The following is a 27,093-nucleotide window of genomic DNA, read 5'->3' on the forward strand; positions in this document are numbered from 1 at the left end:
TTCCGTAACGAATAGAAAGTAATAAATAAAAGGTGATGCCAGCTTACATTAGGATTTCAAGCTCTAGGTTTATTATTAATATTGATTATGATTGTGACTGTCATCATATTTTTAACACAGAGACTATTTATTGATTGAAGAGCCATCAGTAAATAGATCCTAACAGGAAGTCCTCCTCTTGGTTTGCTGGTAAATGATGTGAAACAGACAGCGCTTACTTTGCAACGCTATCTCTAATGGCGATGGTTTTACTTTGAGGAATGTTACCGTATCCTGGTTTACTGAAAACCACAACAGCAGCGGACTCAATTCTGAAGGATACTGTTGCTCTGCTAATTGCCATAAAGACAGAAATGAATTGAAGATGACTATATTGGTTATTAAGAGGCAAAAATGAATATTCCACTGTATGTTCTATATGTGATGAATACAGTACAATTACTATTATACCGTTAGGTATATTAGTAGGCATGCTGCAAGATTTCGTCACACAAGTTTCTGGTTGTCTTGTCGGCAATAAAATGCTGAAGAAACCAAATGCTTCCTGTGACTGCACATTACTACTAATGAACAAGCAATTAATCAAGCATCCATGTTGTATCATCAATGCCATTATCCATCCTGACTATTGATATTGTCATTTACAATTATTCTTCTAATTTATAATCATTATGAACTTTAAATAATCCACACAGTTACAGTAAACATGTGTCAGATGTTTACTTATAAATAATCAATGTCATATAATCAATGAAATAATCCAACACCCCCCACTTATTAATAATTTCCCACTTGTATAATAAAAATGAACAACTGAAATGAATCCAGTCGGGAAAAATGCAGAATGGTGCATGTACTTGTGGAAGGCTCTACAGATATGAAATAAATACTGTTACAATACGTATTCATTTAATGCATGTGAGCTAATAAAATTGTAAAAATGAAATAGTCAATGTCATCTGTAACCTTAATTTGCTTCACTATTGAACATAACATTTACAAATTTCCCCACTGAGGGACGAATAAAGGCATATCTTATCTTATAACATCTGTCACACGGAATCGGAAGAAATTGAGGCAAAATGTATTGCAGTGCTCTGCTGCAACCAGCAGAGGTGGTGTTCAATCACTGTTGGCAATTTGAAGTCTAAAGAAGAAGAACATGACCTATGGGATACCATCTATACCATCAGCTATGGAAACGGAATTCCATTCATGGATAAATAACACGGATCATTCAGGCAGCATTTGTCTGCTCAATGTAACACTGACATGGAAACAGGAGTTCAGAATGGCATTCTAGAATTAATTCCCCATTATAAATATATTTGGTAATGCACATTCAAGATCATTCATTCATTCATTCATTCATTCATTCATTTTCTACCGCTCTTCCTCACGAGGGTCGCGGGGGTGCTGGAGCCTATCCCAGCTGTCTTTGGGCGTAAGGCGGGGTACACCCTAGACTGGTGGCCAGCCAACATTCAAGATCAATTGTTAATAATCAATTTTTACAATTTTATTATTATTTAACAGCCGCACGGTTAACATGTGGGCCACCCAGTCAGGAGATCGGGAATACCTGGGTTCGCTTGGGCATCTCTGTGTGGAGTTTGCATGTTCTCCCCGTGTGTGGGTTTCCTCCCACATTCCAAAAACATGCTAGGCTAATTGGCGACTCCAAATTGTCCATAGGTATGAATGTGAGTGTGATTGGCTGGCCACCAGTCCAGGGTGTACCCTGCCTCTCAAAGACAGCTGGGATAGGCTCCAGCATACCCCGACCCTAGTGAGGATAAGCGGTAGAAAATGGATGGATGAATAATAATAATAATAATTAGCTGACAATTACAAAAACCCTTAAATTAACTTAATTGAAAAAGCCCAAACCAAAAGGTTTGACCGATTATACAAGAAAATATATTCTGCAATAACTCCATAATTTATCATACTGTGTTCACATACTGTATGTCTGCTTCCCAAGAGAAACCCAACTTCTAGTTTAAGCATCATCATCATCATCCAGGATATACACTCAACTAACTCAACTCATATAAATGCTAACATCTTCCAATTTTCACCAACGTTTGATGGAGTCCAACACACTGACTGACAGCTTGTATGGCTGCTGATGTCAACATTGTAGATGGCGTGTACCATGGTGGCTGTGGGCTTATGGTGTGGCGGATGTTATAGACAACACGGTCCAGTGCAATTTATTGACGGTAACGACAGAAAACAAGTTAATATGAGCTAGCTAACAATGCACGTCATTGGGACACACCTATTTGGACGACCAAGACCACTAAAACTAACAACATTTTATTGTTTTATATACATGCTGTGATCATGCATGAACAAATATATTGTTGATAACATGTAATACTTACAGTATCTTCACTTATTTTGATTATTTCAAACATTACCCGAACATCTTTCCGAGGCACATCGATTTCACAGACCCATTGATCGTAACAAACGCTACCCCCATCAACAAGGTAAGACCCCCATCAACAAGGTAAGACCCCCATCAACAGGGTAAGAACCCCCTCCTTACCATTGCTAGATATGCCTTGAGATGTTTACTTAGGTTATTGTTACTCTTGCCGCCATAAAAGTGCAAAAGGCCAAAAATAAGCCAGCGAGACTCGGAGCTTTGAATACTTCATCAGAGCCCAGACACCAACTATTAAGGTGTCAGCTCCTTGCTAGCGGCCTTCCATATACGCCATCATCCACGTTACTAAATCATAATTGATCAAAAATACATCTCCCATGTGATATTGACTGGGCATATGCTTACCTGAGCAGAGAGGAGTATTCCCTTATCACGTTGAGAGTTCATATAAAGTGCATGAATGCATTTGAAAATGTTCTGTCTGCAGTCCATGTTTTTATGAATGTTACATGCATGTTGATGGGTCCTCCAGGGAAGTGATGCGCCTCTTCTACTGTGCACGTTTTCCTGTGGACTGCAAGCGGTGAAATGTACTACTTGATCATAGTTTTTAGGAAGGCAAATGAGCACATATAAAGTTTGTTTTTTAATTTTATCAAATTGTGTGAGGAGAACTTTGCGATACACACTGACACACTTTTTGAGAGCGAAGTCAAGTCAGTCAGTCAGCAACTAATTGGAAGTCTAGCGGGCTAATAAGTCTGGCATGCTCCAAGTCTAAATGGGGTGCAGGGTGGAGGAGTTCAGTAACGTCTGATTCCATGTGTCAGAGCACCAAAGGAGTCCCATGAACGCACACTCAAATGGTGCATTTGGGGCAGAATTATACTGCAAGGCATTCTCTCAATGAATGAGATGAATGACCATGGCTTTAATTAGAACACTGGGTACACATTCTACTTCATTATTAAGTGGAACCAAAGTGCTTTCCAACATTGTTGAGAAGCGTGGTAGCTTCTATCAGCATCACAACTTTGAAGGTGATGACCTAAATGGCAGTAATGAGCTCACATTAAAATACTTACGAGCTTAATTTCCTTATTGGTTTTCACTTGTAGACGCTTCCATTCATTTCCATGAATGATGAAATCCCACTGGAATATTTCGGCTGGGTGGGATGCCATGAAATGTGATGGTGACTCAGGACCAACTTTTAGATGAATCACCTTTTTTCCCAAGATTTATGCATTATTGACTCAGGAGTTAAGAGCAATGTGGAACAATTGTCATATCTTGCAAGGTTCATTTCCTGTACCTGCACCAGTTTGTGTTTTTATTTCTATTGTGCAAAGTGATGCTTTGACAGTATGGATTATTTTCTATCATTGTGGTCATTGAATAGTATGAGATAGTATTGTTGATGGACAATGCATTTTTTTGCAGTATGAGCATAAAACGAATACAACTCATTATCCGGACTTGTGATGATGTAAAATCCTCATTATGTATTAACTCTTCAAGCTCTGTGATTGGCCAATCATAGACAGCGACCACCACTCCTCAGACTAGCTCGCTGGCTGCAGCGCCTGTTTGTATTGCGTCTTCGGACCGTGTCTCCAGACCGTACACTGGAGCGTTTCACTCGCTTAAGGGAGTACTCGTACTCGTGCAAGTATGTTTTTCAACCCTTTCATTTGATTCATTTTGCTCCTGAAATAAAAAAAATAAAATAAAAAAAAGTGACTGAAAAGCTAAAAGGAGTCAGAACCTCACCAGCCATGGAACCTGAACCTTTGCTGTGTTTGACTTTGAAGGTATACCTCTCTATACATAGCTCACCTCCTCGTTCTGCTTTTTGCATAGACTAAGCTCATTGAGGAACCCTGGTGATATTAAAAAGATGCTCTTGATATTTGGATTCATTTCCGCATAAAGCAGCGACTAATAGGGACGATGCTGACTCATGGGAGGATGTGGGACGGCTTTTGTTACAACAGATAACAAAACAGGAAACAATGGATCCATCTACCGCATGTTTGGGGGAAAAGGCAAGGATGTATCGTAAATACAGTAGAATTCCAACCATCACATCATATTTGTCTTTAGTATGACCTGCTTTATACATCACTGACCTGCTATGTCATCTTGCATCATTAGTATCCATTCCTGCACTGGTTTTTCCAATAGACTGTATGTAACCAGGCTCTTTGTCTTTATTTCCCCCTCATTCATTTGCTTAATTACGACTTTTGTGACCAACATTTGTTGGTATGATCCTGGACCATTTTTTGATTTGATGTCAACTGAGGGAATACGTTCATTCCATCCATTCTTTATTACAAATGTTGCAGTTTTCATCAGTTTTGCTTTAGTCTTCTTGCGAGGCTTAGATAGTAATTAAGTAACTAAGTAATGTTCAAACTGAAATGTATACATCTACTACGTTTGTGTTAGTACATGAAACAAGCAAGGTCCCTGGTTATGATGCTGGAAGAAGCACGAGGAACGAGAGATAATGTTTTGGTCTCTGTTGGTTTGATTGTTAGTCAGCGGGATTACACAAAAAGTACTCGAGTCATTGCCATTAAACCTTTGAATTGCAAAGGTTTATTTGCAATTATGGTGCATATCCACATAAAAATGAGGATGGAGCACTTATTTCCTAATATAATAATAACAAATTAAAACATTTGTCAATGACAACATAACCCACCGCAAAAAGCAGTTTTGAAATGAAACTTTTTATTATTAACTCATTGATTGCCAGCCATTTTTAGAAAAGAGATACTGAGAGAGAGATACCATCCATACTGAAATCCATACTGCCAGAGATTGGGGACATTTTTGCTGAACTTTCAAGAACATCAGAATATTGTGTTTTAGGACTACTTAAGCACAGAAACTATGGAAACAAACTTTAGACTCTCTTCTTGCATCACACAAAAAAGATGTTGTTTCTAGCCTTTTTGTGTCTTTATAAATTGTCAGTATAAAATAAAGTGGCTTCAGTGAAAACACCTGATTTTGACAGAGAAAACTTTCCACTGAACTCACACATACGCTGACATCACAGCCCAACTCTCCCCAAACCCCCCCGGACCACCTCACAGACATCTACTGTTAGGATGTGAAATATCACCAGAATTCTAATTATTGATCTATTTTTACCCATTTTATCTATACCAGGGGTGGGCAAACTTTTTGACTCGCGGGCCGCATTGATATAACAAAATTTCCGGGGGGGGCAGACTATATATTTTACACGTAACAGTCCACCTGGTATTATTGTATCTGTAAAATTGTCATGCATTATTATTTATTATTTTATATTTAAATATTTTAAAAATAATAAAATATTATAATAATTAAAATAAAATTAAAATAATAATTATTATATTATTATTATGTAAAATATGCAAATATAACAATATTATTATATATAATTAATATAATAATTAGCATTAATATAACACATATATAATATCATAATAGTTATAATAATAATATAATAATTATTATTTTAATTTTTATTATTATTATGTGCTTGTGTCTCTTTTTTCAGGAACACTTTGTAAACAACAGACCATGTCAAACAACGAAATTGATACAACCATCAAAAGGTTGGCTCAGGCCATGATGCCAGCTTGTATGTTGAGTTTAAATGAAATACTTTGGAAAGATTGGGCGGGCCGTATTCAAACACTTGGCGGGCCGGATGTGGCCCCCGGGCCGTAGTTTGCCCACCCCTGATCTATACTGTTATTTATATTTTTTATTCCATGTTTACGCTTAAAGAAGCTGCTGTCAATCTCATTGTACATGTGTATAGTGACAATAAAGGCATTCTATTCTATTCTACTCTATTCTACTCTATTCTACTCTATTCTATTCTAAAATGAGATGTCTGCATAGAGGCAAATTCAAGCAGAATGATGACTGACGTCCATATTTTCTGTTTTAGTGACTCCTCAAACGTCTGAACAGTTGATTACTTGAAACAACAAATCAATACAGCAATACAAGATCTAAATATTTTGATGACAATTTATTCACAGATTTAGAACATAACACAAAAGAATCATTTATTTACAGTAAACTATAAACTTGTGTATGTGCGTGCTGTTTATTTCTAGACAAACACCAACAATGGCGTCACCAACTTCACCCCATCCACAGACACACAAACTCCCTGCCAGTGGAAGCCGCCTGTACTTTTGTCTCTGCTGGATTCTTCGCCATTTCCATCTGTCAGCGTACAAATTCAGCAACTTCATATCCGAGCGGTTGCTGCTCATCGGAGGAAAATAGAACTGTTGCCCCCAAAATAATAAGAAATCAGGAAGGGGCAAACACTTTTTCATCCCAGTGTATGTGTGTGTGTGTACGTATACTGTATATATAAATCCCTATACTATCTCCCTATACTAGAGAATGTACTATCTCCATGTACACTATATGTTACCAGGACAGTTGGGCGTCGGGCGCGTATGACCTTTGTGCTGTGACATGTACACTGTGCTCGGGCCAAATGATGCACCAGTGTGAGTACCAAATGGCGAGATGCAGAAGCAAAGCAGGTGGTTGGGAAGGCTGCTGACAAAGTGAAAGTGCAGCCTATTTATATGCGTTTGTGTTTGGACTGCCATGTTTGTCAAAGGGGATAGAATAAAACCTTGCTAGACCCGCGTTGTCTTACTTCCACGCTGCTGAAGTCACCGACCCCTGGAAAAGTGGGACCCACATAACGAGCTATAACAAGCCAATCAACAACGGCAGTTCATCCCTTGCTGCAGTTTGGGGCGGAAGATACAGGATGGGTCATCATGGAACCGTCCATCATACTCCATCATGTAAGTGGTGAACACAACGTTATTCATAGAGCTGGATGATGCGTTTTTACTAGATACAGGCATGAAACTACAGTAAACCTCGGATATATCGGACTCGGATATATCGGAAATTCGCTCACAACGGACAGATAAAAAAGAACCAATTTTTCTGTAATGCATTTCCAATAAAAATTCATTGCATATATCGGATTTTTTATAACGGATTTCGTAAAACGGACATTTTCCGGTATACGCATATAACGGATTTCGCTTATATCGGACAAAACCAGTGGGAACAATTGAATCCGATATATCCGAGGTTTACTGTAGCACATTTTTGGTTTGTATCTCAAGTAAAAAGATAAAGCTAAAAGACGTCAGCCACTTATGCATCAGCGGTAGAGTAACCGCTTTTTTCCTTGAAATTGATTTTTGTCTTATTCCATGACGTTATCGTAAAACAGGTGTGCTACTTACATTTCGCCTATTTCGGACAAAATCTCCAGTCCCGTTCCAATGCATTTCCATGAAATTTCCCTCGCATATATCGGATGGCCGCATCGTGGCGCTCCGATTCGCCGAATCGTGACAGGCCGCTATACGACGTCATTTGCAGCGTTTGCAGCGTTGCCTGCGCGTCCAGGTACATTGGAAACATAGTCAAGGAAGTGCCTTTTTATAACGGATAAAATCCCATTCACGCATATACCGGATATAAATCCGATATATGTGTAAAACGGACATTTTCCGGTATACGCATATAACGGACTTTGCTTATATCGGACAAAACCAGTGGGAACAATTGAGTCCGATATATCCGAGGTTTACTGTAATTAAAATGGGTGAACCGATACAGCTAGTGGCCTACTCGCTCATTCCTAGTTATTCTCTTTGGTCCATAAAGAAGCCTCCTAAAAACAAACAACCATACCAAGAAAATATGACACTTCAGGCCAAAATAAAATCCAGTACAGTCCCATCATCCTAGCTAATTTTCTTTGCCATTTATGAGGGTGGGTTCCCACTACAGGATGTCTACTGTCTCATTCTCTTCAGCGTGCACAGAAACTTGCAGAGCATTCAGAAGAAAGTATGTCATCTTTACACGCACAGCAGTTGTGTATCCTCTCTGAACGCCGCAATATTTTGAAAGTGACAAACGCTATCTTGACTGCATGATAAGATGTCGCCCCTCTTTTCTCTTGTGGATCTGCCAAACCCGAGTCAGCGTTGTTGACATCCGTCTGTTTTATGTGGCCCACAAAAAAGCTGAGACTACACTTGATGTTGTCCTCCTTTTTACCAGCTGCCGTTGACTTCCTCTTAAAATACACACCTCTGTCATCTACACACACACGCACACGCACACACACACACACACACACACACACACACAGCTGTATGGATGCGTCCCAAAGTGTGGTTACCAACCATAGGTTAAGATTAGAGGTACCTTGTTGATGAGCGAGTACACCAATATCTGTATCAGTATCTGTACACCCACCTAAATTATCTTTATGCATATCCATACTCAGAGTAGGAGGGGCATACACCGGAAGTTGGTGTGGCTTAACCGGAGATGGGCGTGGTTTAAATCGGCACATTATTTTAATTCTTAAGTTGATTAGAAGTTGCTAAATGTATTCTTTATTATTCCGCTATTTGTGTACTGTGCATGTATTTGTATATGCTATCCTGTGCATGTATGTACTACTACTACTACTACTACTACTACTACTACTAAGTGATCCATGGACTTTAGTCTTTAATGAGCTCTGTGAAGTTGATGATTCATGCAAACTTGACGAACAGGGAAATAATCTGTCTATTTTTGTCAAAGGCACCACGTTCGATACTACAAACCCACTTTATCTGACCATCCAAACCAGCCCAAGTAAATCGACCAAAAACCCACACAGTCAGTGACTGATTCCTGATCTTGTGAAATGCATCATGTTCGTTATTCCGGATGAGTATCCGGCTCATCCCTCGTGAGACCATAAGGTCATATTGAGTCAAATGATGTGCACATTTTGTGGTTTCTTTGGTCACAAGATAGAAAATATATATTTACAAAGACAATAATGTGGATTAATTGAGATTTAATCTTTCCGTTTGTTCTGCAGAGGTATCTATTTGACAATACGTTAATTGTTTGATTGTAATTTGTACTTGTTACACTCGGGTGTACCAAAGGTGACAATGGCCGCTGTCATACAAAAAGGGTAGACCTGGCAACAATGAAGGCACAGAATGGTGTCAGCCTGTCTATACTCTTATACTGCTTTTCAAGACCTAGACGGACATCAGCCTTGCCTCGGCGTATTCAGGCAGCCATGAATCATTTATGAAGACAACAGCCCAGAGAATTGGCTCGCTTCACAAACCAATCAAATGTGACATTGGTATGTATAGTAAAAACTAGAAAAGATCCACCTGCATGCTTGCATTTCCCAATGGTATTTTTACTTAACGCTACATTGAAATAAGCCCCCTATATATATGTATTGATGATATTATATATTTACATATCTATATTAACTGCATGTGCGCATATTGTGATCTTGCATTTGTCCCTTCCAGTGGTGGATCAGCAGAATCTCAGGTTATTAGGAACAAATGTTTGATGACCCGTAATGCTGGCAACCCAAGCGATGTCATGAATTGCTGCCACGTGATTGGCTGATGAGACCTTCATGAACATGTGCTTGGTAAAGCGGCCAGTGGCCAGCATTTTGTCATGGCTGACAAATCCAGAGTTAATCATGGTTATTGGAAGTAATGTCATCCAGTCGGTCCAAGCCACTGACAGAAGAGTCGCTTCGTGCGTCGCTGTGGTGTTTTATTACCTTGACTGTTCGCTCAACCAATGCAAAGAAAAGGCGCACACGTTCATTGATCTGGGGATATTAAATATTGATTTCATGATGAATCCCACAAGCAGAAAATGAATTTCATTAAAAAAAAGAATATTTAATTGTGGAAGAGCCCGCCTGCTGATCCATCTGCTCATCAGCTTCGTCTTGACAACCCAACAAATAGCAGCAAGGATGATGATCAATTTTATGACAACGAGCATACGCTGTGCTAATTACAGCTTTCCTGCAGCGCTAATATTAGTCAGCAGACAAACATCAAGTGGTCATGTCTGTCTTCTGCAGTTGTCAAAAATGCTTTCAAAAACAAGACAATGCAACGCTTTAGTCTCAAGCTCCGATGGTAAACAGACTTGGTGTGCAGTCAACGTATGGGGCACGGTCGTGCATCGGTGCTGGCTTATGCCCCGCCCACTCCGAGTACGGATACACATACAGGTCATTTAGATGGGTGAACACATATAGACAGTGTACTCCGTCATACCAAGTATATGCAGTATAAAGGTGGTCCTTAGGTTACAGTATTCTTACTTTCACAGTTTTGTGGTTATGTAAGCAGCCCCTTATTCATAATATTCATAATATTCATTCATTTTCTACCACTTATCCTCACAAGGGTTGCGGTGGGTGCTGGAGCCTATCCCAGCTGTCTTGGGGCGAGAGGCGGGGTCCACCCTGGACTGGTGGCCAGCCAATCCCAGGGCACATATAGACAAACAACCATTCACACTCACATTCATACCTATGGACAATTTGGAGTGGCTAATTAACCTAGCATGTTTTTGGAATGTGGGAGGAAACCGGAGTACCCGGAGAAAAGCCACGCATGCACGGGGGGAACATGCAAACTCCACACAGAGATGGCCGAGGATGGGATTGAACTCGGGTCTCCTATTATTCATCATAATTAATTGTAATTAATGATTAATTACAGTGGAGTTTTGTTTAACATCATTAATTAGTTCCAGAATGGGATGCTGTTTTCCTGTAAGAAATAATGTAAATCCAATTAATGTGTTAACACAAAACACATTTTCATAACTATTGTTTATTGTTGGGTTTTTTTTTTTGAATAAATGAACATTTAAGGTTACTTTTACCTTCACTGAAGATGTGATTGTTGACAACCGTCCCCAAAGACTCAATGTGGCCGCGAGGTCAACCTCGGCCATCTGCCTCTTTGGACATCAGTTGTTTCTTGACTTCAGTAGCGTTTCTCACCTCAGTCCTGGAACCCAAAACGGAGTCAAAGACGGCTCTAATTCCCAGTATTTGGATAACGAAGGTGAGAAGGTGTGTCTTCGTGAACAGTAGTCTTCAGTGATGGTAAGTAACCTTGGATGGTCATTTAGCCCTTCATAATTTATCCACATGAAGAATTGCTTTATGGATATAAAACTATAAAGAGGAAAACAAAATATTAAAACTACAACCGAAATAATGCTCATTATGTATTCACTCTTGGTGCTCTGTGATTGGCCAGTCTCTCACAGTGTGAGACAGACGGCCGTTGGAGGCGGGAGTCACAGAAGAGCTCAGCGGTGCAATTAGCAAGTTAAAAACGGTTTGTGTTGCGTTGGTCACATCGCCCCCACTCTAGTTTTCTTAGCTGGCTTCTATTTTTAGTTTCTATCTAAAGTTACATGCTAAACTCGTCTCATGCATTTGAAAGACATCGCCGTGCAGGCTGGTGTTGCTTCACTTATCAATCAGGAGTAGCATGACTGCTTTTTTCCTTGAAATGCATTTTTGTCGCATTCCATGAAGCCATCATACGTCAGGCGTGCTGCTTAAAATATAAGAACTTTGTTATTGTTCAGTTGGCAGGACTGAACATTGGTAAGCATAACCGAGTGGCCGTCGCATTGACTGGCCACAACGTTAGCTACACCTGCACAGTAGCGGCATTAAACGCTCAACCTACACGGCGAGGGTCTAATATTACTGGATGCATGTTGCAATCTTACACTTGTTTCGTATGCGGTGTATTTCACAAGCGAGCTGCATCACTGCCGCTGGTTTTTTATTCGTCTGCTTTCTTCTAATTTGGCTGCTGAGATAAAGTCAAACCTTGAAGTACAAAACGCTGTGTTTTAATGAAATGGTAATGGTAATGGTAATGGTTTAATTTCATTTGAACATGCATCAGATTCCAATTGAGTGCATCCCATAATCAGTTCCCAGTTCCACATGTCCAAAAGGAGTAGGAAGAAGCAAAGCTTATTAAATCCTACCCCTCCATCTGGTACTTTTACAATCACTAACTGTTACATTTGTTCACTTCCTGCTTTCCAGAATACAGTTTAAGGTTTTTTTTTTTTTTTTTTTAATAATGCACCTCATACCAAAGTACTGGGTGATATGAGCATCCAATGCCATAATGGGTACCATAGTGCGTGTCAATATAGTGATATATATAGCACATCATGACTGGTTCAAGACTCTTCATCCTTGTATTTAGCAAACATCAACTGCTTGTATTGTTTCTTGAATTGGCTCATCGTTGTGCATTGTTTGATTTCCTTACTCAATCCATTCCATAGTTTGATTCCACATACTGAAATGCTATGGCTAGCATAACGTAGTCCTAGCATAGAAGTGTTTCAAATGTACTTCTTCCCTGAGATCATATTTCTCCTCTCTTGTAGAGAAGTATTGGATGACATTTTTAGCTAATTGCTTATTTTTAGCCTTATGCATTATTTTAGCTGTTTGAACATGAACTATATCAGCAAGTTGAAGTATTTGTCATTTTACAAATAAGGAGTTAGTATGTTCTCTGTAGGCGGCATTATGAATTATCCTTACTGAAGACTGAAATGAAAATACGGTGAACAAGGCTGAAAGATTATTTCCCTGATTGCCATAATTGCATGTTTGCATGAATCATCATCACAGATCATAAAAAAGACAATTAAATAATAAAGTCTTACAGATCACTTACATACATACATACATTGTGCTCATATGGCGGAATAATAATACATATAGCAACCTCTGATCAATCCATGTCAATTTCAGACAAACTAATGTATAAATGTAAGCCCTACTCATTTGGTTAAATCACATCCATTCCGAGTACAGATACAGATACAGATACAGATACAGATACAGATACAGATACATATAGCGGTGTACTCGCTCATCCCTAACCGTTGATGTACTACACTGCTGATGTCATACAACTTCACGTCAAAAAATTAGAACTCAATTTGGAAACGCTTCCTTATTCATTGTTTTATTTTGGTGTTTTACAAGGCAAACTTTATATACGTAAGGGCAAAAGAAAAAAATCTCCCTGATATTTTTTTTCCACTGCAGTTTTTCATGGCCTCAGAGAGAGAAGGAAAACATGATTATGTGGGGGAGAAATGTTCCTGTAATAAAGCCAAATGGCACTGAGAGGTGCACTTGTCAAACATGATAAATGGCACTCATGCACCCTGAATGTGTTTGGTGCCCTTGCCACGGTGCCTCCGCCCCTTCCAAAGGGTGGTCTGGTGCGCCAAGACTGAACCTTCCCTTTAGAACTGAATACTGACAGGAGGTCTGGGGTCTCAAATGTCTTCACTTAGGCTCTTTAATGAGTCAATTCTAGATTAAAATGTGGCAAAGGAAATATTTGCTCTGTAATTAATTAGCTACCTCTGATGCTAAGGCTTGGCTCGGTTGTCTCCAGTAAGTAAGTCAAATTTCATTATTTAGCACCTTACAAATTTCCCCACTGAGGGACGAATAAAGGCATATCTTTCACTGACAAGACGTTAAAGTGCTTCACAATCAAAAATAACATTTGGACGGTATTACAGTAAAATAGGATAAATACACAGAGCCCAAAATAAAACAACAGTGGACACATCAGCCCAATCAGAAGGAATATGGAATAAAAACAATTTAAGTTGGGTTTTAAAAATATCAACAGAATAATGAAAGCAGAGAAAGGAAGATCATTCCAAAGCCTGGAGCAACAGCCTGAAAGGATCGGTCCCCTCTGGTCCGGGAACGGGTACGTGGACGTGTCAGTAGATTCTGGTCCACAGACCTGAGTGATGGAACGGGGGTGTAGGGCAGGATCGGGTCTCTATTAGAACGGGGGTGTAGGGCAGGATCAGGTCTCTATTGGAACGGGGGTGTAGGGCAGGATCAGGTCTCTATTGGAACGGGGGTGTAGGGCAGGATCGGGTCTCTATTGGAACGGGGGTGTAGGGCAGGATCAGGTCTCTATTGGAACGGGGGTGTAGGGCAGGATCGGGTCTCTATTGGAACGGGGGTGTAGGGCAGGATCAGGTCTCTATTACTACTAACAAGGAGCCTGGCAGCCAATTGGGAGTTTTTAAGATGGCCGATGTGTACTGCTATTTGTGCGAGTCAGAATCCTTGCTGCAGAATCTTGCACTAATTGCAGGCGAGACAGCTCTGTCTTAACGAGACAAGAGAAAAGACTATTGCAATAGGCTCATCGTGAAGACAAAAAAAGCCAAGAATGATTAGTTCCAGATCATCATATTCCAGACACCATATTGCTGACTTTGGATATTTTTCTTACTTGAAAATAAAAGAAGAGACTTATGATCATATACGTATCCTTAAAGCCAAGGCGCATCCATCGAATATTTGGGCTGGTATGACCGCATACGTTACAAAAAAAGAGCACCAAAACTCTACATATCAGCAGTAGATCTGTGGCACAGGCGCCATCTTGGTCCACAACCATCAAGCACAGATGTTCTAAAAAATCTAAAAAACCTTCTTCAGGTTCTGCCGGGACCCCTGATGAATGTTCCACTTTGAGGACCAGAGAAGTGTCGTTCAAACACCTTGAAAAAAGGACAATGTCCGATAGCTGCAGACCTGAAAAATGGGCCAAAAACGAAGTGTGAGAAAAGTAGGATTTCTTGGCTTCTTGAAGTCCTGGCCGGACCGCTGATGAATATGTGGTGGGTTTTGTCCACCTCCCAGCCCAGGAAGGTGTCATTTCAACAACTCAAAGAAAGCAGAAAAAGCGACAGCCGCTGACCTGAAAAAAATCGACTCGTCGTAAAAGTGGGATTTTTTGCCTTCTTTGTGTCCTGCCAGGACCCCTGATGAATGTATGCTGGCTTTTGTCCACCGCCAGAAAAGGGAAAAAGGGCGAAAATCAGAAAAGTGGGATATTTCTTCCAGCCTCATATACTCTCCGCCTCCCGGTGTTGCAGTCAATTATGCAAATGATTGCACACATAAATTGTGCACTCTTCATAAAATTAACATATAACGCCACTTAATTCCAGGATTGTCTAGTTAAGTTTTACTGAACAATGACAGAAAATGGAGCATGATATAGTTTACTCATAGGACCATGAAGGTGTTTATCATCTGTAGTTTGGTCACTTTCCCAACAATAATGTGGAGGCATTGAAGGAAAGCAATGGGAATTGGACGGGAAAACCATTTAGAGTAACATTAAAATAACAGAAACATTGTTCACCCTGTACATTATCGTTCCATAGTGTCGACTGCCAAAACAAGGCACCCTTCGCATCGCTTTAGTGAATATCAGCCCATCAGCCAGCTGGGATAGGCTTCAGCATCCCCCTGCAACCCTCGTGTGGATAAACAACATAGAAAGAAAACTTACATTTACTTGTATTTCATTCATTATACATATATATATATATATATATATATATATATATCCGTACCATATATTCATTTCTCCTTTGGCTTGTATGGCAGCTAAGAATGTAACTTTAAACACCGAGCCTGGAACAAATTAATTCAATTTACCTTATTTTCATAATGAATGTCTTTTGAAATTATAAAAACGTGTTTTCCACTTTATGTGCAAGATTAGAGTTTTCAAGGTTTCCGAGCAATAAAAGCAGTCATCCATTCTTTGAGTTCCTTCTGTTAACTTGCAGACGCGTTGAGCAGACACGAGTGCGTGAATGTCTATTTGCATTTCTTGAACCTGGTCAGCCAGAGAAGCTCCTATTAAGCTTTGCAGCCGACTAGCATGGGATTTCTAAACAAACAGTGAACAAATGAAATGGACGCTGATGTGCTCTGGTGTGCTGCTGTGAAATAGAATCCACAATACGTGTCTCAAGTTCGGGAAGAGGGCATGAAAATTGGAAAATGGATGATTATAGAGAGGGCGAATTACACTGGTGTGTCCAATGAAAAGGACGTCTACTATATCCAGCAGAGATAGAAGCCTGAGTGAGAGCGGGGGAAATGGCATCAAATAATGCAAAAGACAGCGGCAAAGATGCTGGGTGAGAAGGGGGAAGGATGCAGAGGAGGGGTTTGTGGAGAGAGGATAAGCATTTTGCTAAAAATACATCTCCACCCTATGAGTGTTCATCTACTGGCTGAAAGAAAGCTGAGAGCCTCCTATTGTTATTTCATCATTGCCTGTGTTTCGTGTTCCCCGGGAGGGAAGCGGCTATAGCGGAACGTGAGATGGTGGCGACTGGAAGACAATTCAAGTGAACAATCATCCCGCTGAGAGCAAATCAAGTAAAACAACATGCAAAATTGTATCATTAAGAATCACGGATGGATAGCACCAAATAAAAAATGCGCTATTATACAGAAAGATATTTATTCCACAAAAGTGGTGAAAGCTTTTACATTCCAAGTACTATTGAGCAATATTGTGATGAAGCCAACTGTGAGTTTATAGCCACTTCAGTACGACTGCATAGTTGATACCACCCAACCCAGGAGGCCATGAAAGCCCATCAACCCCAGGAAGTCATATTTATGGCAGAAATGGAGCCAAATACAGGAAAATGGCAGGAAGTCCTGATTTTCTTCTTTAAATGGAAAATCCCAGCAGGCGGGAAGATGCACGGCTACAATAACCACATCGGCGGCAACACGAAGAAGCCGACAAAGATTTACATGGAACCAGACGAGCCCATTAAATAAGAGTCAGACCAATAAGGACCCAGCTGGGTCGGAGACAAGTGTAGGTGATAAGTGGCCAAGGTGATAAGCGGCTGATTGTCATCATTTGAACAATCCAAATCAATGTAGTTTTGTCTGCGTTCCGTCAAAAACAGGATCTTTTCTCATTTACTTTACTCATTTTACTTTACTCATTTACTGTCTTTATTTTTTAGAAATACCTCCACATGTTGCCATGACATTAACCAGGTTTGTTTGTTTTTCCAGATTCCAGAGTCGCCAAAGCTCACAACAACCGATTTTGGGATTAATGTCTTTCCTGAAGAATAACCATGATACTTACTAGTGGAGATTCGAACCCAAGGCATCCGCTCCAAAGTCCAGAACGCTAACCACTACACCACGGCGGGCTCAATGACATTAAGCAGGTAAAAAGATATTTTACCCAGACCCCAACATTCTCTCTTTCAAAAGTCCAATTAACTTCATAAAAGAAAGATCTCTTGAAATGTACATTTTGGTGTGTAGGCCACCACGCCAGCGTGGAAGCCCCACCCACCATATTTACAGAAACATTTGTTCCAATAAGCCACTTATAACCGTGTAGAAGCCACATGTGTCGTTGTCGTAGAATGAGTCTTTGAGGACCAGGCAGCTCTTTAAAAAGTTCCTCACCACATTGGAAATTGCAGGAAGTCATCTGGGACAAAGTCAACGAGTTGGAACTCATCACTTGTCCAATATGATATGAAATATTTCATTTCATTTGCATCATTTATAATCATATTGGTTTCATTCAAACTAAATTCAACAGCTTTAGGATTTGGGATTTAGTAGGAACGGGAGTCCATCTTACCTGTGGTCACCTACCAATGGCGTACCTGCAGGAACGTTTGGGGAGGAGCCGCCAAGGATCTCTGGGCTTTAGAGGGTTGGTGATGTCATTAGTGACATCATCAGACCGTACCATGTACTGGGGATGAGGGAGGGGGTTGTAGGTTTTATGGGGATTTAATCTTGGCTTAGTGGAGGGAAATATTTGTATGCGTGGATGTTTTATGAAGACTTGTAGCGGCATTGGGGTCACATAAAATGGCATGGTTGAAATCCAGTTCTTTTATTAGATTTTATTATGTTTCCAGTGAAATTATTAGATGTGTTTGGTAGACCAACCTATGGGCTATAGTGGGACGTTCTGGGCAGATTGGGAACCCTATAAAGGAGTAGCTGGGGCTTCTTTGGGGAGGGCAGAGTTATGGGTGGCTGTGTTGCTGCAACCCCATATAGTACAGTCTTCCATTGATGTGAGTGAATAGAGTTTTATTGCTGTTTTTTTGGGGGGGGGGCGGGGATTCAAGTAATTTTTTTTCAATACAAAACATCAGTTTTGTAAAAAAGAATAACATAAGACTGAATAAACACCAAAACACAAAGAACAAACACCAGTTTTGTAAGGAATGGTCCTTAGAAAACTGGTGTTTGTTCTTCCATATAAGTCCTGGGAATGTTGATATCCTCCCAAATGGCATCATGAGGCTTAAATTAATGTTGGATTTAATGAGGGTCACATGATTGAAATGTGACTTGAACTAATTGTGCGTGTCAATGGCCTGCAAAGGTTAAAGAGCTTTTCTTCATGGTCTCTGTATCCATACGCCTCTTAGATGAATTATGAAATCTCCTTTAGTTCCACCTCCGTCATTTTAGCGTGCGACTGTTGGTCCAAGATGAATACCAGAACATCGTAGAGGCAAGTACTTTCAGCACGGCTGTCATGGTTTTAAGGTTTGCTTCAACTGAAGTAGTGATGCAAGTCAAGTGTTTTGTCAGGATTGAGTTGGTTTATAAATTATTTGCAGATTATATTTTGTTGAATCATAAAAGGAAAACCTGGGGAAAATATGGCAACTTGAAGGTCAGCCATCCAGTCCGACAAATCCAACTTTGCCTTAGACCTCCGACTGCCAGGCACACATGGGCTCGTGTTCCGTGTTTTCGCTTGTGACGATCACATCACAGGCCTCAAAAACTCACCACACGTTGCCAAGTGCCCCCCCCCACCAAATCACCCTGACAAGATATTTTTTGCAGGGTGTAAAACGTATGTCACTCTCACAACACCAAAGCTTTGCTTGTTTTGGCCTCGTCAAGGGAAAGTGGGCGTGGGATAGATATTAATTGCCTTTGAATAATTCTTCACAGGAAAAAATCTCTTAGATTTTTATACTAATTTTTTGACAAACCCTTTGGAATTAACTAATTAAAAATAATAACCAAAGACGTATTTATAATTTTTTCAATGTGGCCGCTCCCAAAGACATATTTATATGTCTTTTACATTTTTTTGCACTAGCGACAAAAGGAGGTTATGGCACAAGTCCACAATAGAAGAGAGCACATTTGGTGTAGTTTTAAGCCAGAAAATACAGCCCCATCTAAGAACTGGACCTGCAACTTCCCAGAGAAATACCATATTTTCTGGACTATAAGTCGCTCTGGAGTATAAAAATTGCACAAGGCCAAAAATTTATAATTAGGTAGAAAAAAACATACATAAGTCACACTGAAGTCGCATTTTTTGCGGGTAATTTATTTTCCAAACTACTTGACCAAAACAGACATTACGTCATCTTGGAAGGTAAGTTCTAACGTGAATAAAAGAATAGAGAACAGGCTGAATAGGTGTAAGATATGCTAACACAATGCTTATTCAGCTACACAAAAGATAAACATGAACACAAAAGGTGTTGTTGTTGTTATGTAACATAACAGTTTTAATTACAGTAACTACAGTAAGTTTTGTTTTTTTTCATGGCAGTAAGAGTAGCCTCCATTGCTGCTTGATTGCCGTTTTACTTTGCTGCTAATTTCACTACTTGCAGTTTGTAGTCAGCAATATCCGGTGTGCCTTGAAAAATCAGACAAAATCATCCAAAAGGGTCGCTACTAGGATGGGATTCATTCATTCATTCATTTTCTACTGCTTATCCTCACGAGGGTCGCAGGGGTGCTGGAGCCTATCCCAGCTGTCTTTGGGCGAGAGGCGGGGTCCACCCTGGACTGGTGGCCAGCCAATCCCAGGGCACATATAGACAAACAACCATTCACACTCACATTCATACCTATGGACAATTTGGAGTGGCTAATTAACCTAGCATGTTTTTGGAACGTGGGAGGAGAAAACCCACGCATGCACGGGGAGAACATGCAAACTCCACACAGAGATGGCCGAGGGTGGAATTGAACTCAGGTGTCCTAGCTGTGAGGCCTGTGTGCTAACCACTTGTCCGCCGTGCAGCCCTAGGATGGGATTGAATGAGTTCATTCATTCATTTGTGAATGAGTTAATTGACAATGAAAAACCAGGTACCACAATACATATACAGATAGGTATTTGTATACATGTACATATATTAGGAAAATTAATACTTACTTGGCTAATACTTTTACTACATTTTACATGACCCCCATCAGGGTCACTCATGATGGGACTTCCTGCTTTCACTTCAGATTCAGTTATTATAAGCACGTCTACGTAGTTGGTATGAATCTATGTGAGTCTAGCTTTATGAACTTTATTCATATTTTTATGAATGATTTCCATTCTATTAAGTTTGACTTGCAACCATAAAAGAGAGGGAGAGTGGTGTAATATGAGAAGGTTTTAGGGCCCTGGGTTTTAATATGTCAACTGAATGTGTGAGGTGACACCAGTTACTGTTACTGTATGCCCGATCCTCCGTCATGATATCAGTAGACTCCAGCGTGGCCTTTGTTGAGAGAACGTCACTTCAATTTCATGTTTAGCATTAGCTTGGAGCTGAGAGTTAATTTACTCAGACAAGTCAAGCAGCACTTTATCTGATGGGGCAGTTTTTGTACACATAAAAACACTCTGGTATTTAGCCGTCTGCCCCCACCAGACACTTCTTTGGGTATACACACAAAACGTTATTTAAGCTGAATGGAGAGCTCTGTTTGCTTGTTTTCCTACTTGGGAGGGGCCAATTGGGGGTAAATATGTTGGTGTGATGGCAACCATGTTATTATATCTTTCCTAGGGACAACACTACCCAGGTTTCATTTGGATATATCATTTGGCCGTCCGTATATTTTTGAACAGTGAGGCCAATTTCTTTTTGATAGTATGAAAACATTTGGATTTGACATGAAAAGATGAATATGAGACCAGAGAGCAACTTTTCATTACATCAAGATTGGATGCACATCTTAAAGGATGACACCTTCTGTGTGAACCATTTATTTTGTGTTGTTCGAAAATGTATTGGAACGCGTGGTAAATTCTACCTTTGGTCCACTTTGCTTTCATATTGAGTCTAAACAAAAGCTGTGTTCAACCCACGGACCCTGGCCTGTGCCACCGTACTACAAAATAGATAACTTGGGTTGTGAAAACCTGTTTTCAAAGTCAACAGAGTAGTCATTTACATTTACACATAATCAAAAAGTCAAGTGTTATATTTTCATGTATACTACACCGCACTGCAGCGGCACATAGCATTATGAGGAGTTTAAACACAAATACGTATGACAACGAAATGTACTCGTTTCATACCCATATCGGGCAAAAATGCATTATCCGTAAATGTAAAATGAGCTGTAAAATCCGGCTCATCCCGAGTATAAATTGATTTTTTTCTCTCTAAATAAATAAAAAATCTGTTGTAAATGGTACATTGCAGCAGTAATTGTTCTATAGAAAATATGAATAATGTAGAATTGTTAACCCAAAAAATGGAATTAAACAGTGTTCTTCCCAACACCAACGAGTTAACATTTTAATTAACTCGAGTTATTTCAATTAACTCAGTGTCATATCAGATTAGAACTTTAACACCTGATGAGTAAAACTAAACATTTTCTGCACTATAAGGTGAACTTAATTGTCTCAAAAATCAACAATGCGCCTTATAGTAGACTAAAATTCAACTAAACTTACGGTTTTGCTTCCATTGGCAAACATTTTCTGTGCCGGTGCATCTTCATTACATCAAAGCCAAGTACACTCATGGTTGCTTCTTCAGGACATTCCAAATGGTTGTTGTGGCTAAGTGGGTCACAACTGTTTGTTTCCCAGCCATAAACACATAAACACCCATCTTCTTTCCCCATGAAATGCAGCCTACACAGGCAGAACCTCTCATACCCACTCTGAAACTTATTTATTGATTGGATAATCAATGCGATAGCACACACCTGGGCAACAAAACACACCTGTCAGTCACGTGTCCGAATACGTTTGCTCACAGGAAAAATGGGTGGGTTCAAACACACATCTTCTAAGACGTGTATCCCGCTCAGATGGAAATACCTGGAAATAAATCTGGTCTCATATTCATCGTTGGATGTGAGTATTAGCTATTTAGACAACGCTGGTTGGATGTCTAGCAAGCAGTTGATGTTTGCTAAATCCAAGGATGAAGAGTCTTGAACCAGTCATGATGTGCTATATATATCACTATATTGACACGCACTATGGTACCCATTATGGCATTGGATGCTCATATCACCCAGTACTTCGCTACGAGGTGCATTATTAAAAAAAAAAAAACCCAAAAACCCTTAAACTGTATTATGGAAAGCAGGAAGTGAACAAATGTAACAGTTAGTGATTGTAAAAGTACCAGATGGAGGGGTAGGATTTAATAAGCTTTGCTTCTTCCTACTCCTTTTGGACATGTGGAACTGGGAACTGATTATGGGATGCACTCAATTGGAATCTGATGCATGTTCAAATGAAATAAAACCATTAGCATTAGCATTAGCATTACCATGTTGTCATTTTCATTGGATTGTAAAGTTGAATATCTATAGTATGGTCCTTGAGAGCCTATACCATGAAGTAAGATCGCCGATACAGCCTTTGTATTATTGGCTGCTGTGAGATAGCCGGGTGGTTTGTCAACGGAGCCCACTCCAAACTCAATAGAGTAAAATGTTTCATATTTCTTTGGTGTATTCTGTTGGTTTTGTTGACACGCTAAAGTTTTTGTATTCATTAGGTTTGTTTTTCAGCCTTCATTTTGCGGTGAGTGTTGGATAAAATTGCCCAACTGAACGTTGATGAAGGAATAAAAGAGGAGCAGGCAAGTTATAATCATCATTTATAGTTCATGGTCATTTTCCTCATACTCATTCCAAGTACAGATCTCTGGAGAGCAGAACCGACAGACAAAATGACAGAACAAACACAGAACTTTTTGAAATGGACTGGTGTGAAATGTTCAGACGGTTGCATGAGCATCAAGCACACATTGGACTATTTCATAATGCCACTTGGAAACACGCACAACACATGAATGTATCTTCATCAGACGTCTGGTTCGCCGCACTCCCACGAGTCATTATGGTGGGGGAAGGCAGTGATTCTCCAACCATGTGCTCATTCCTCTTTTGCGTCTTGGTGTGGTTTTGGGTCAACGTGGGCTACTTGGCCTGGTTAGCGTTTGTATCAAAACTATGAAGGATCACACGTAAAAACAGGAATGGGGAATGAAAAAAAAAGATGCAGATTTGTTGATAAAAGCTATGTCTAGTAACACTTAACACTTATGTCTTTTTCTGTCCTTTTCATGTTTTTCATTCCAAAAAATGCTTTAGGAGCTGTTATAGTTTGCGTCATCTATACAACAGGCTATAAAACACCACATTGTCACAGTTCAGAAAGCACATTTAGATGTGGTTGTACTGTATATAAACATATGCAGTGGAATAGGATCATTGTGCGTGCATGACCCACACGGTCACTTCTGAGGAAGCCGTCGCCTTCTGACTTGACAAGATGCAAAAAACAAAGGCCTCCGCTTGTCTTACTGGCACAATGGACATTTTGTTCTTGTAAATGACACCCAGCCCACTTCATTCAGATCACGGTCCCTTCTGCTCAAATGGACACTTTAGCCGATTCCATGGACGTCTGTCAGGAATATCCCCCCCCCCACCCCTGTGGATTTGCTGTCAGATGGTCTTCTCTGTCCTTCAAATCAAATGTTTGCGATGCATGGTGCCGTGTTCTCTAGAAACAAAAGTCTAAACACCACAAACACAGGCGACTTAAAACGAAACCATTAGCTTGGGAACCTCCGTTGGCAACGTGCATCGGTGCTCCTCTGGTGGCCGCAAACCAAGGAGTCTGATCATCCCGTTCTTGGAGTCAGATCACACATGGATTATGTTATTTGGTTGTCTTCAGTTTACAGACATTTATCCATCCATGGTCTCATCCCAGACGGTCTTGCGTCCGCAGAAATATCCTCCCCATATCCGCCCCATCACGGTATCTTCTTTTGACTTTTCAGAGCATTGTCTTCTTGGAAAAAATGACTAAATAAGGTTCAATTTTGTTATCATACTGTACACAATAATGTCTTGATTTGCCTTTTCCTTAAATGTTTCAGATGGTCCGCCACAGACCAGCACTGCGACAATCACACATAGTACTCCTTGTCCTTGTTCTTCTTGTTCTTGCTCGAAGTCTTTGCATTGTTGGCCGCTTTCTCTTTGACGATGGAACCGTTGGACTGAGCCGAGTTGCTGATGTAGTTGCGGCTCTCGTCCACGTGGTAGGAGCCCTCGTCTCGATTCCGGTACTTGTACATGGCGTAGAGCAGGATGAGAATGCACAGAGCCGCCGCTGCTACGATGCCCACTACCATGCCCGTGGTGCTGCTGGACTCCCGGAAGACCTCCGACGAGTCCGGGAAGCCCTTCGGTCCGGCGCCCGTGGGATTGGCTGCGAGGGAGACAAAAACCGGATGGCTGAACAAATCCATACTTTTTAGCATCGTAGCTTATATAAAGACTTGTCAAACATGAATCGTAGGTCACCTCATTTTCCACTTTTCTCACATTGATTAAAAAAAAAATCATTTCATATTTCAACTCCATGTTACTAAAATTAGATTGCTTCTATTTTGTTAGGATACAATGTTTTTCTCTTAATATTTGACTTTATTTCTGTTGTTTAAAAAAATTCCAACTATTTAATTAAATTTTAAATCTGTAAATTTTTAACTATATTCCTATAATATTTTGACTTTATTCTCGTAACAGAATAGCCTTTTCCACAACATAATTTCCCACAAATTACACCTATGTTATTTCTGATTTTCATAACATTACAACTTTTAAAAAGTCTCCTTAATATTTCAAAAATATCTAGTAAGTTCTCTCAATATTTTTACTTTATTCTTTTAAAATTACTGCAATTACTGTTGGTATAGTTCGATATTTAAGCTGTCAGAAAATGAAAAAAATATTAGAGAGTTCAACCTGGAGGTCACAAAAGCATAAACAACCTTTTTCTGTTTCTGTTAGTTGCATTGTATTTTGTGGTAAATAGAAAAATGCTGTTTTTGTCGTATTTGGGAACTGAAGGAAATGTCCTGATGAAGATAACATGAAGGTTTCTGACTGTAATGTGGGGGGTGAGTGCAGGACCAGGATCTAGGGCAGTAATATCATTTGCTATGTATTTATATAGCCATAGAACACATTATTCCCAATATGAGTACAAATCATGTAAAATGGCTGGTAATGCCTGGGATTTGATTTGAATGAACGACCTGTATTGACATTTAAAAAGGAGTCAGTGTCTCGCCAGCCGTGAACCTCACCACTTGCCATAGAACAAATATGAATAGGAAAATGATTGAAGGCGGTCTATTCCTTTGGGATGAATTAAGGCGGCGTTGTGTAAATGCTGAATTCCATTAGCTAATGCTATCCCACCCACACACCCTGCAGTGGAAATGCAAGTTACATCAAGGTTTACCTGATGTGCATGGAAATATACTCCACGGCCATTTGAAAGTACTTTATGACTCCGGGTCATCTTAAACAAATTTGTTCTTGTGTAGTGAAGAAAGTCAAAATGTCCCTTTTAAATCAGACACGCCATAAAACCTTCATATAAACCTTTTGCAAACCATCTTTTAAATCCTTGGACAGCCATAAAATCTCACATTACTCACGACTAAACGACAAGGGAATGTCACACAATGTCGTTTCTGAGTGGCATTTGATTTACTCGTACCGACCACTCTCATACGTATGTATATCGCCGACAATATATACGTATATATTTATATAAAGTGTAATGCTGCATTAAATGAATGTGCATGTCAATTTCCCTCTAATCTACTTCCTGCGGGTAGATTATCCTGATGATGTTGAATGGGCCTGTTCCCAAATGGCACAGTGAAGGTGAGCTCCTGGAGAATGAGAGCTTAGCTAAATTTTGTAGGAAGGCTGGAAAAAATGATGTGTTAATGACGGGGAAAGAAGCCCAGTTTAAGATCATAGTTAATTAGGAGTTTTACAGCAGCGTCATGAATGAGCAGACATGAGCAGCATTTATTTCCAACATCCGTTGCAAATGCAAACAGGATGACTCAATGAGAAAAACAATTCCTCAATAGACAGTCAGCAGATTTTTTCTTTTTTTTATGCCAGGAAGACTGTCCGCTTCACTTTTGAAACGGTGCCGCTCAATGAGGCATATTTTGAAAACACGTCAGCCCCCCTGATATTATTCAGCGCTCCTGGCACATCTCGCTGTGTGTGTTTTGTTGCAGTCATCAGTTCTGCTTAAGTCTGTCTTTGTTGCATTGGAGGAATCCAAACACACCAAATTTGGAAATGAAAGCACCCCGGTTCCGCAAGATTGAGGCAGAAGGCATAATGGAGGGATTAACATCTGAGTTCATGTTGTAGTTATTCTGATGTACACAAACCAACGGTAGCAACTCGGCCTGCTGGTCTGCTTTGCTTAGTTTTGGTTACTGACAAACACTTTGAAAGTGGAGTCACTGTTTAGAAAACAATTTGGCTCAAGAAAATTACATTTCAGAAAATAGTATTGTAAGAGTACTATAGTACTATAAAAGTACTACCCCTATAAAATAAAATATGTAATATACAGTCATTTATAGTATGTTTTCACCATGGAATCCAAACAATATTTTATTTTAATGAAGGTATAAAACCATAAATAAGGAGACACATTGACACATTTTCTGTCAGGGATTTGTATAATACTCAATAATTTATTTATTTTAACATATTATAATTGTTA

The 27,093-nt window shown here is 39.8% G+C and overlaps 1 protein-coding gene across 19 annotated transcripts in view; it reads right to left on the minus strand.

The window, feature by feature from the left end:
* Positions 1 to 22,791: 22,791 nt before the first annotated feature.
* LOC131107920 (neurexin-1a-like) overlaps positions 22,792 to 27,093 on the minus strand; it is a 282,890-nt gene continuing 278,588 nt past the window's right edge. For 11 of the 19 annotated variants that reach the window (XM_058058406.1, XM_058058399.1, XM_058058407.1 and 8 more), the window contains one exon: positions 23,083 to 24,750. In XM_058058406.1, the coding sequence (XP_057914389.1) occupies positions 24,446 to 24,750 (305 nt within the window). In that variant the 3' untranslated portion in view covers positions 23,083 to 24,445. Of the gene's footprint in view, positions 24,751 to 27,093 lie in introns of all 19 variants that reach the window. The other 8 variants (XM_058058410.1, XM_058058409.1, XM_058058408.1 and 5 more) reach the window with 5 other exon arrangements.

This window comes from Doryrhamphus excisus, chromosome 20 (assembly GCF_030265055.1).
Source record: "Doryrhamphus excisus isolate RoL2022-K1 chromosome 20, RoL_Dexc_1.0, whole genome shotgun sequence".
Taxonomy (NCBI): Eukaryota; Metazoa; Chordata; class Actinopteri; order Syngnathiformes; family Syngnathidae; genus Doryrhamphus; species Doryrhamphus excisus.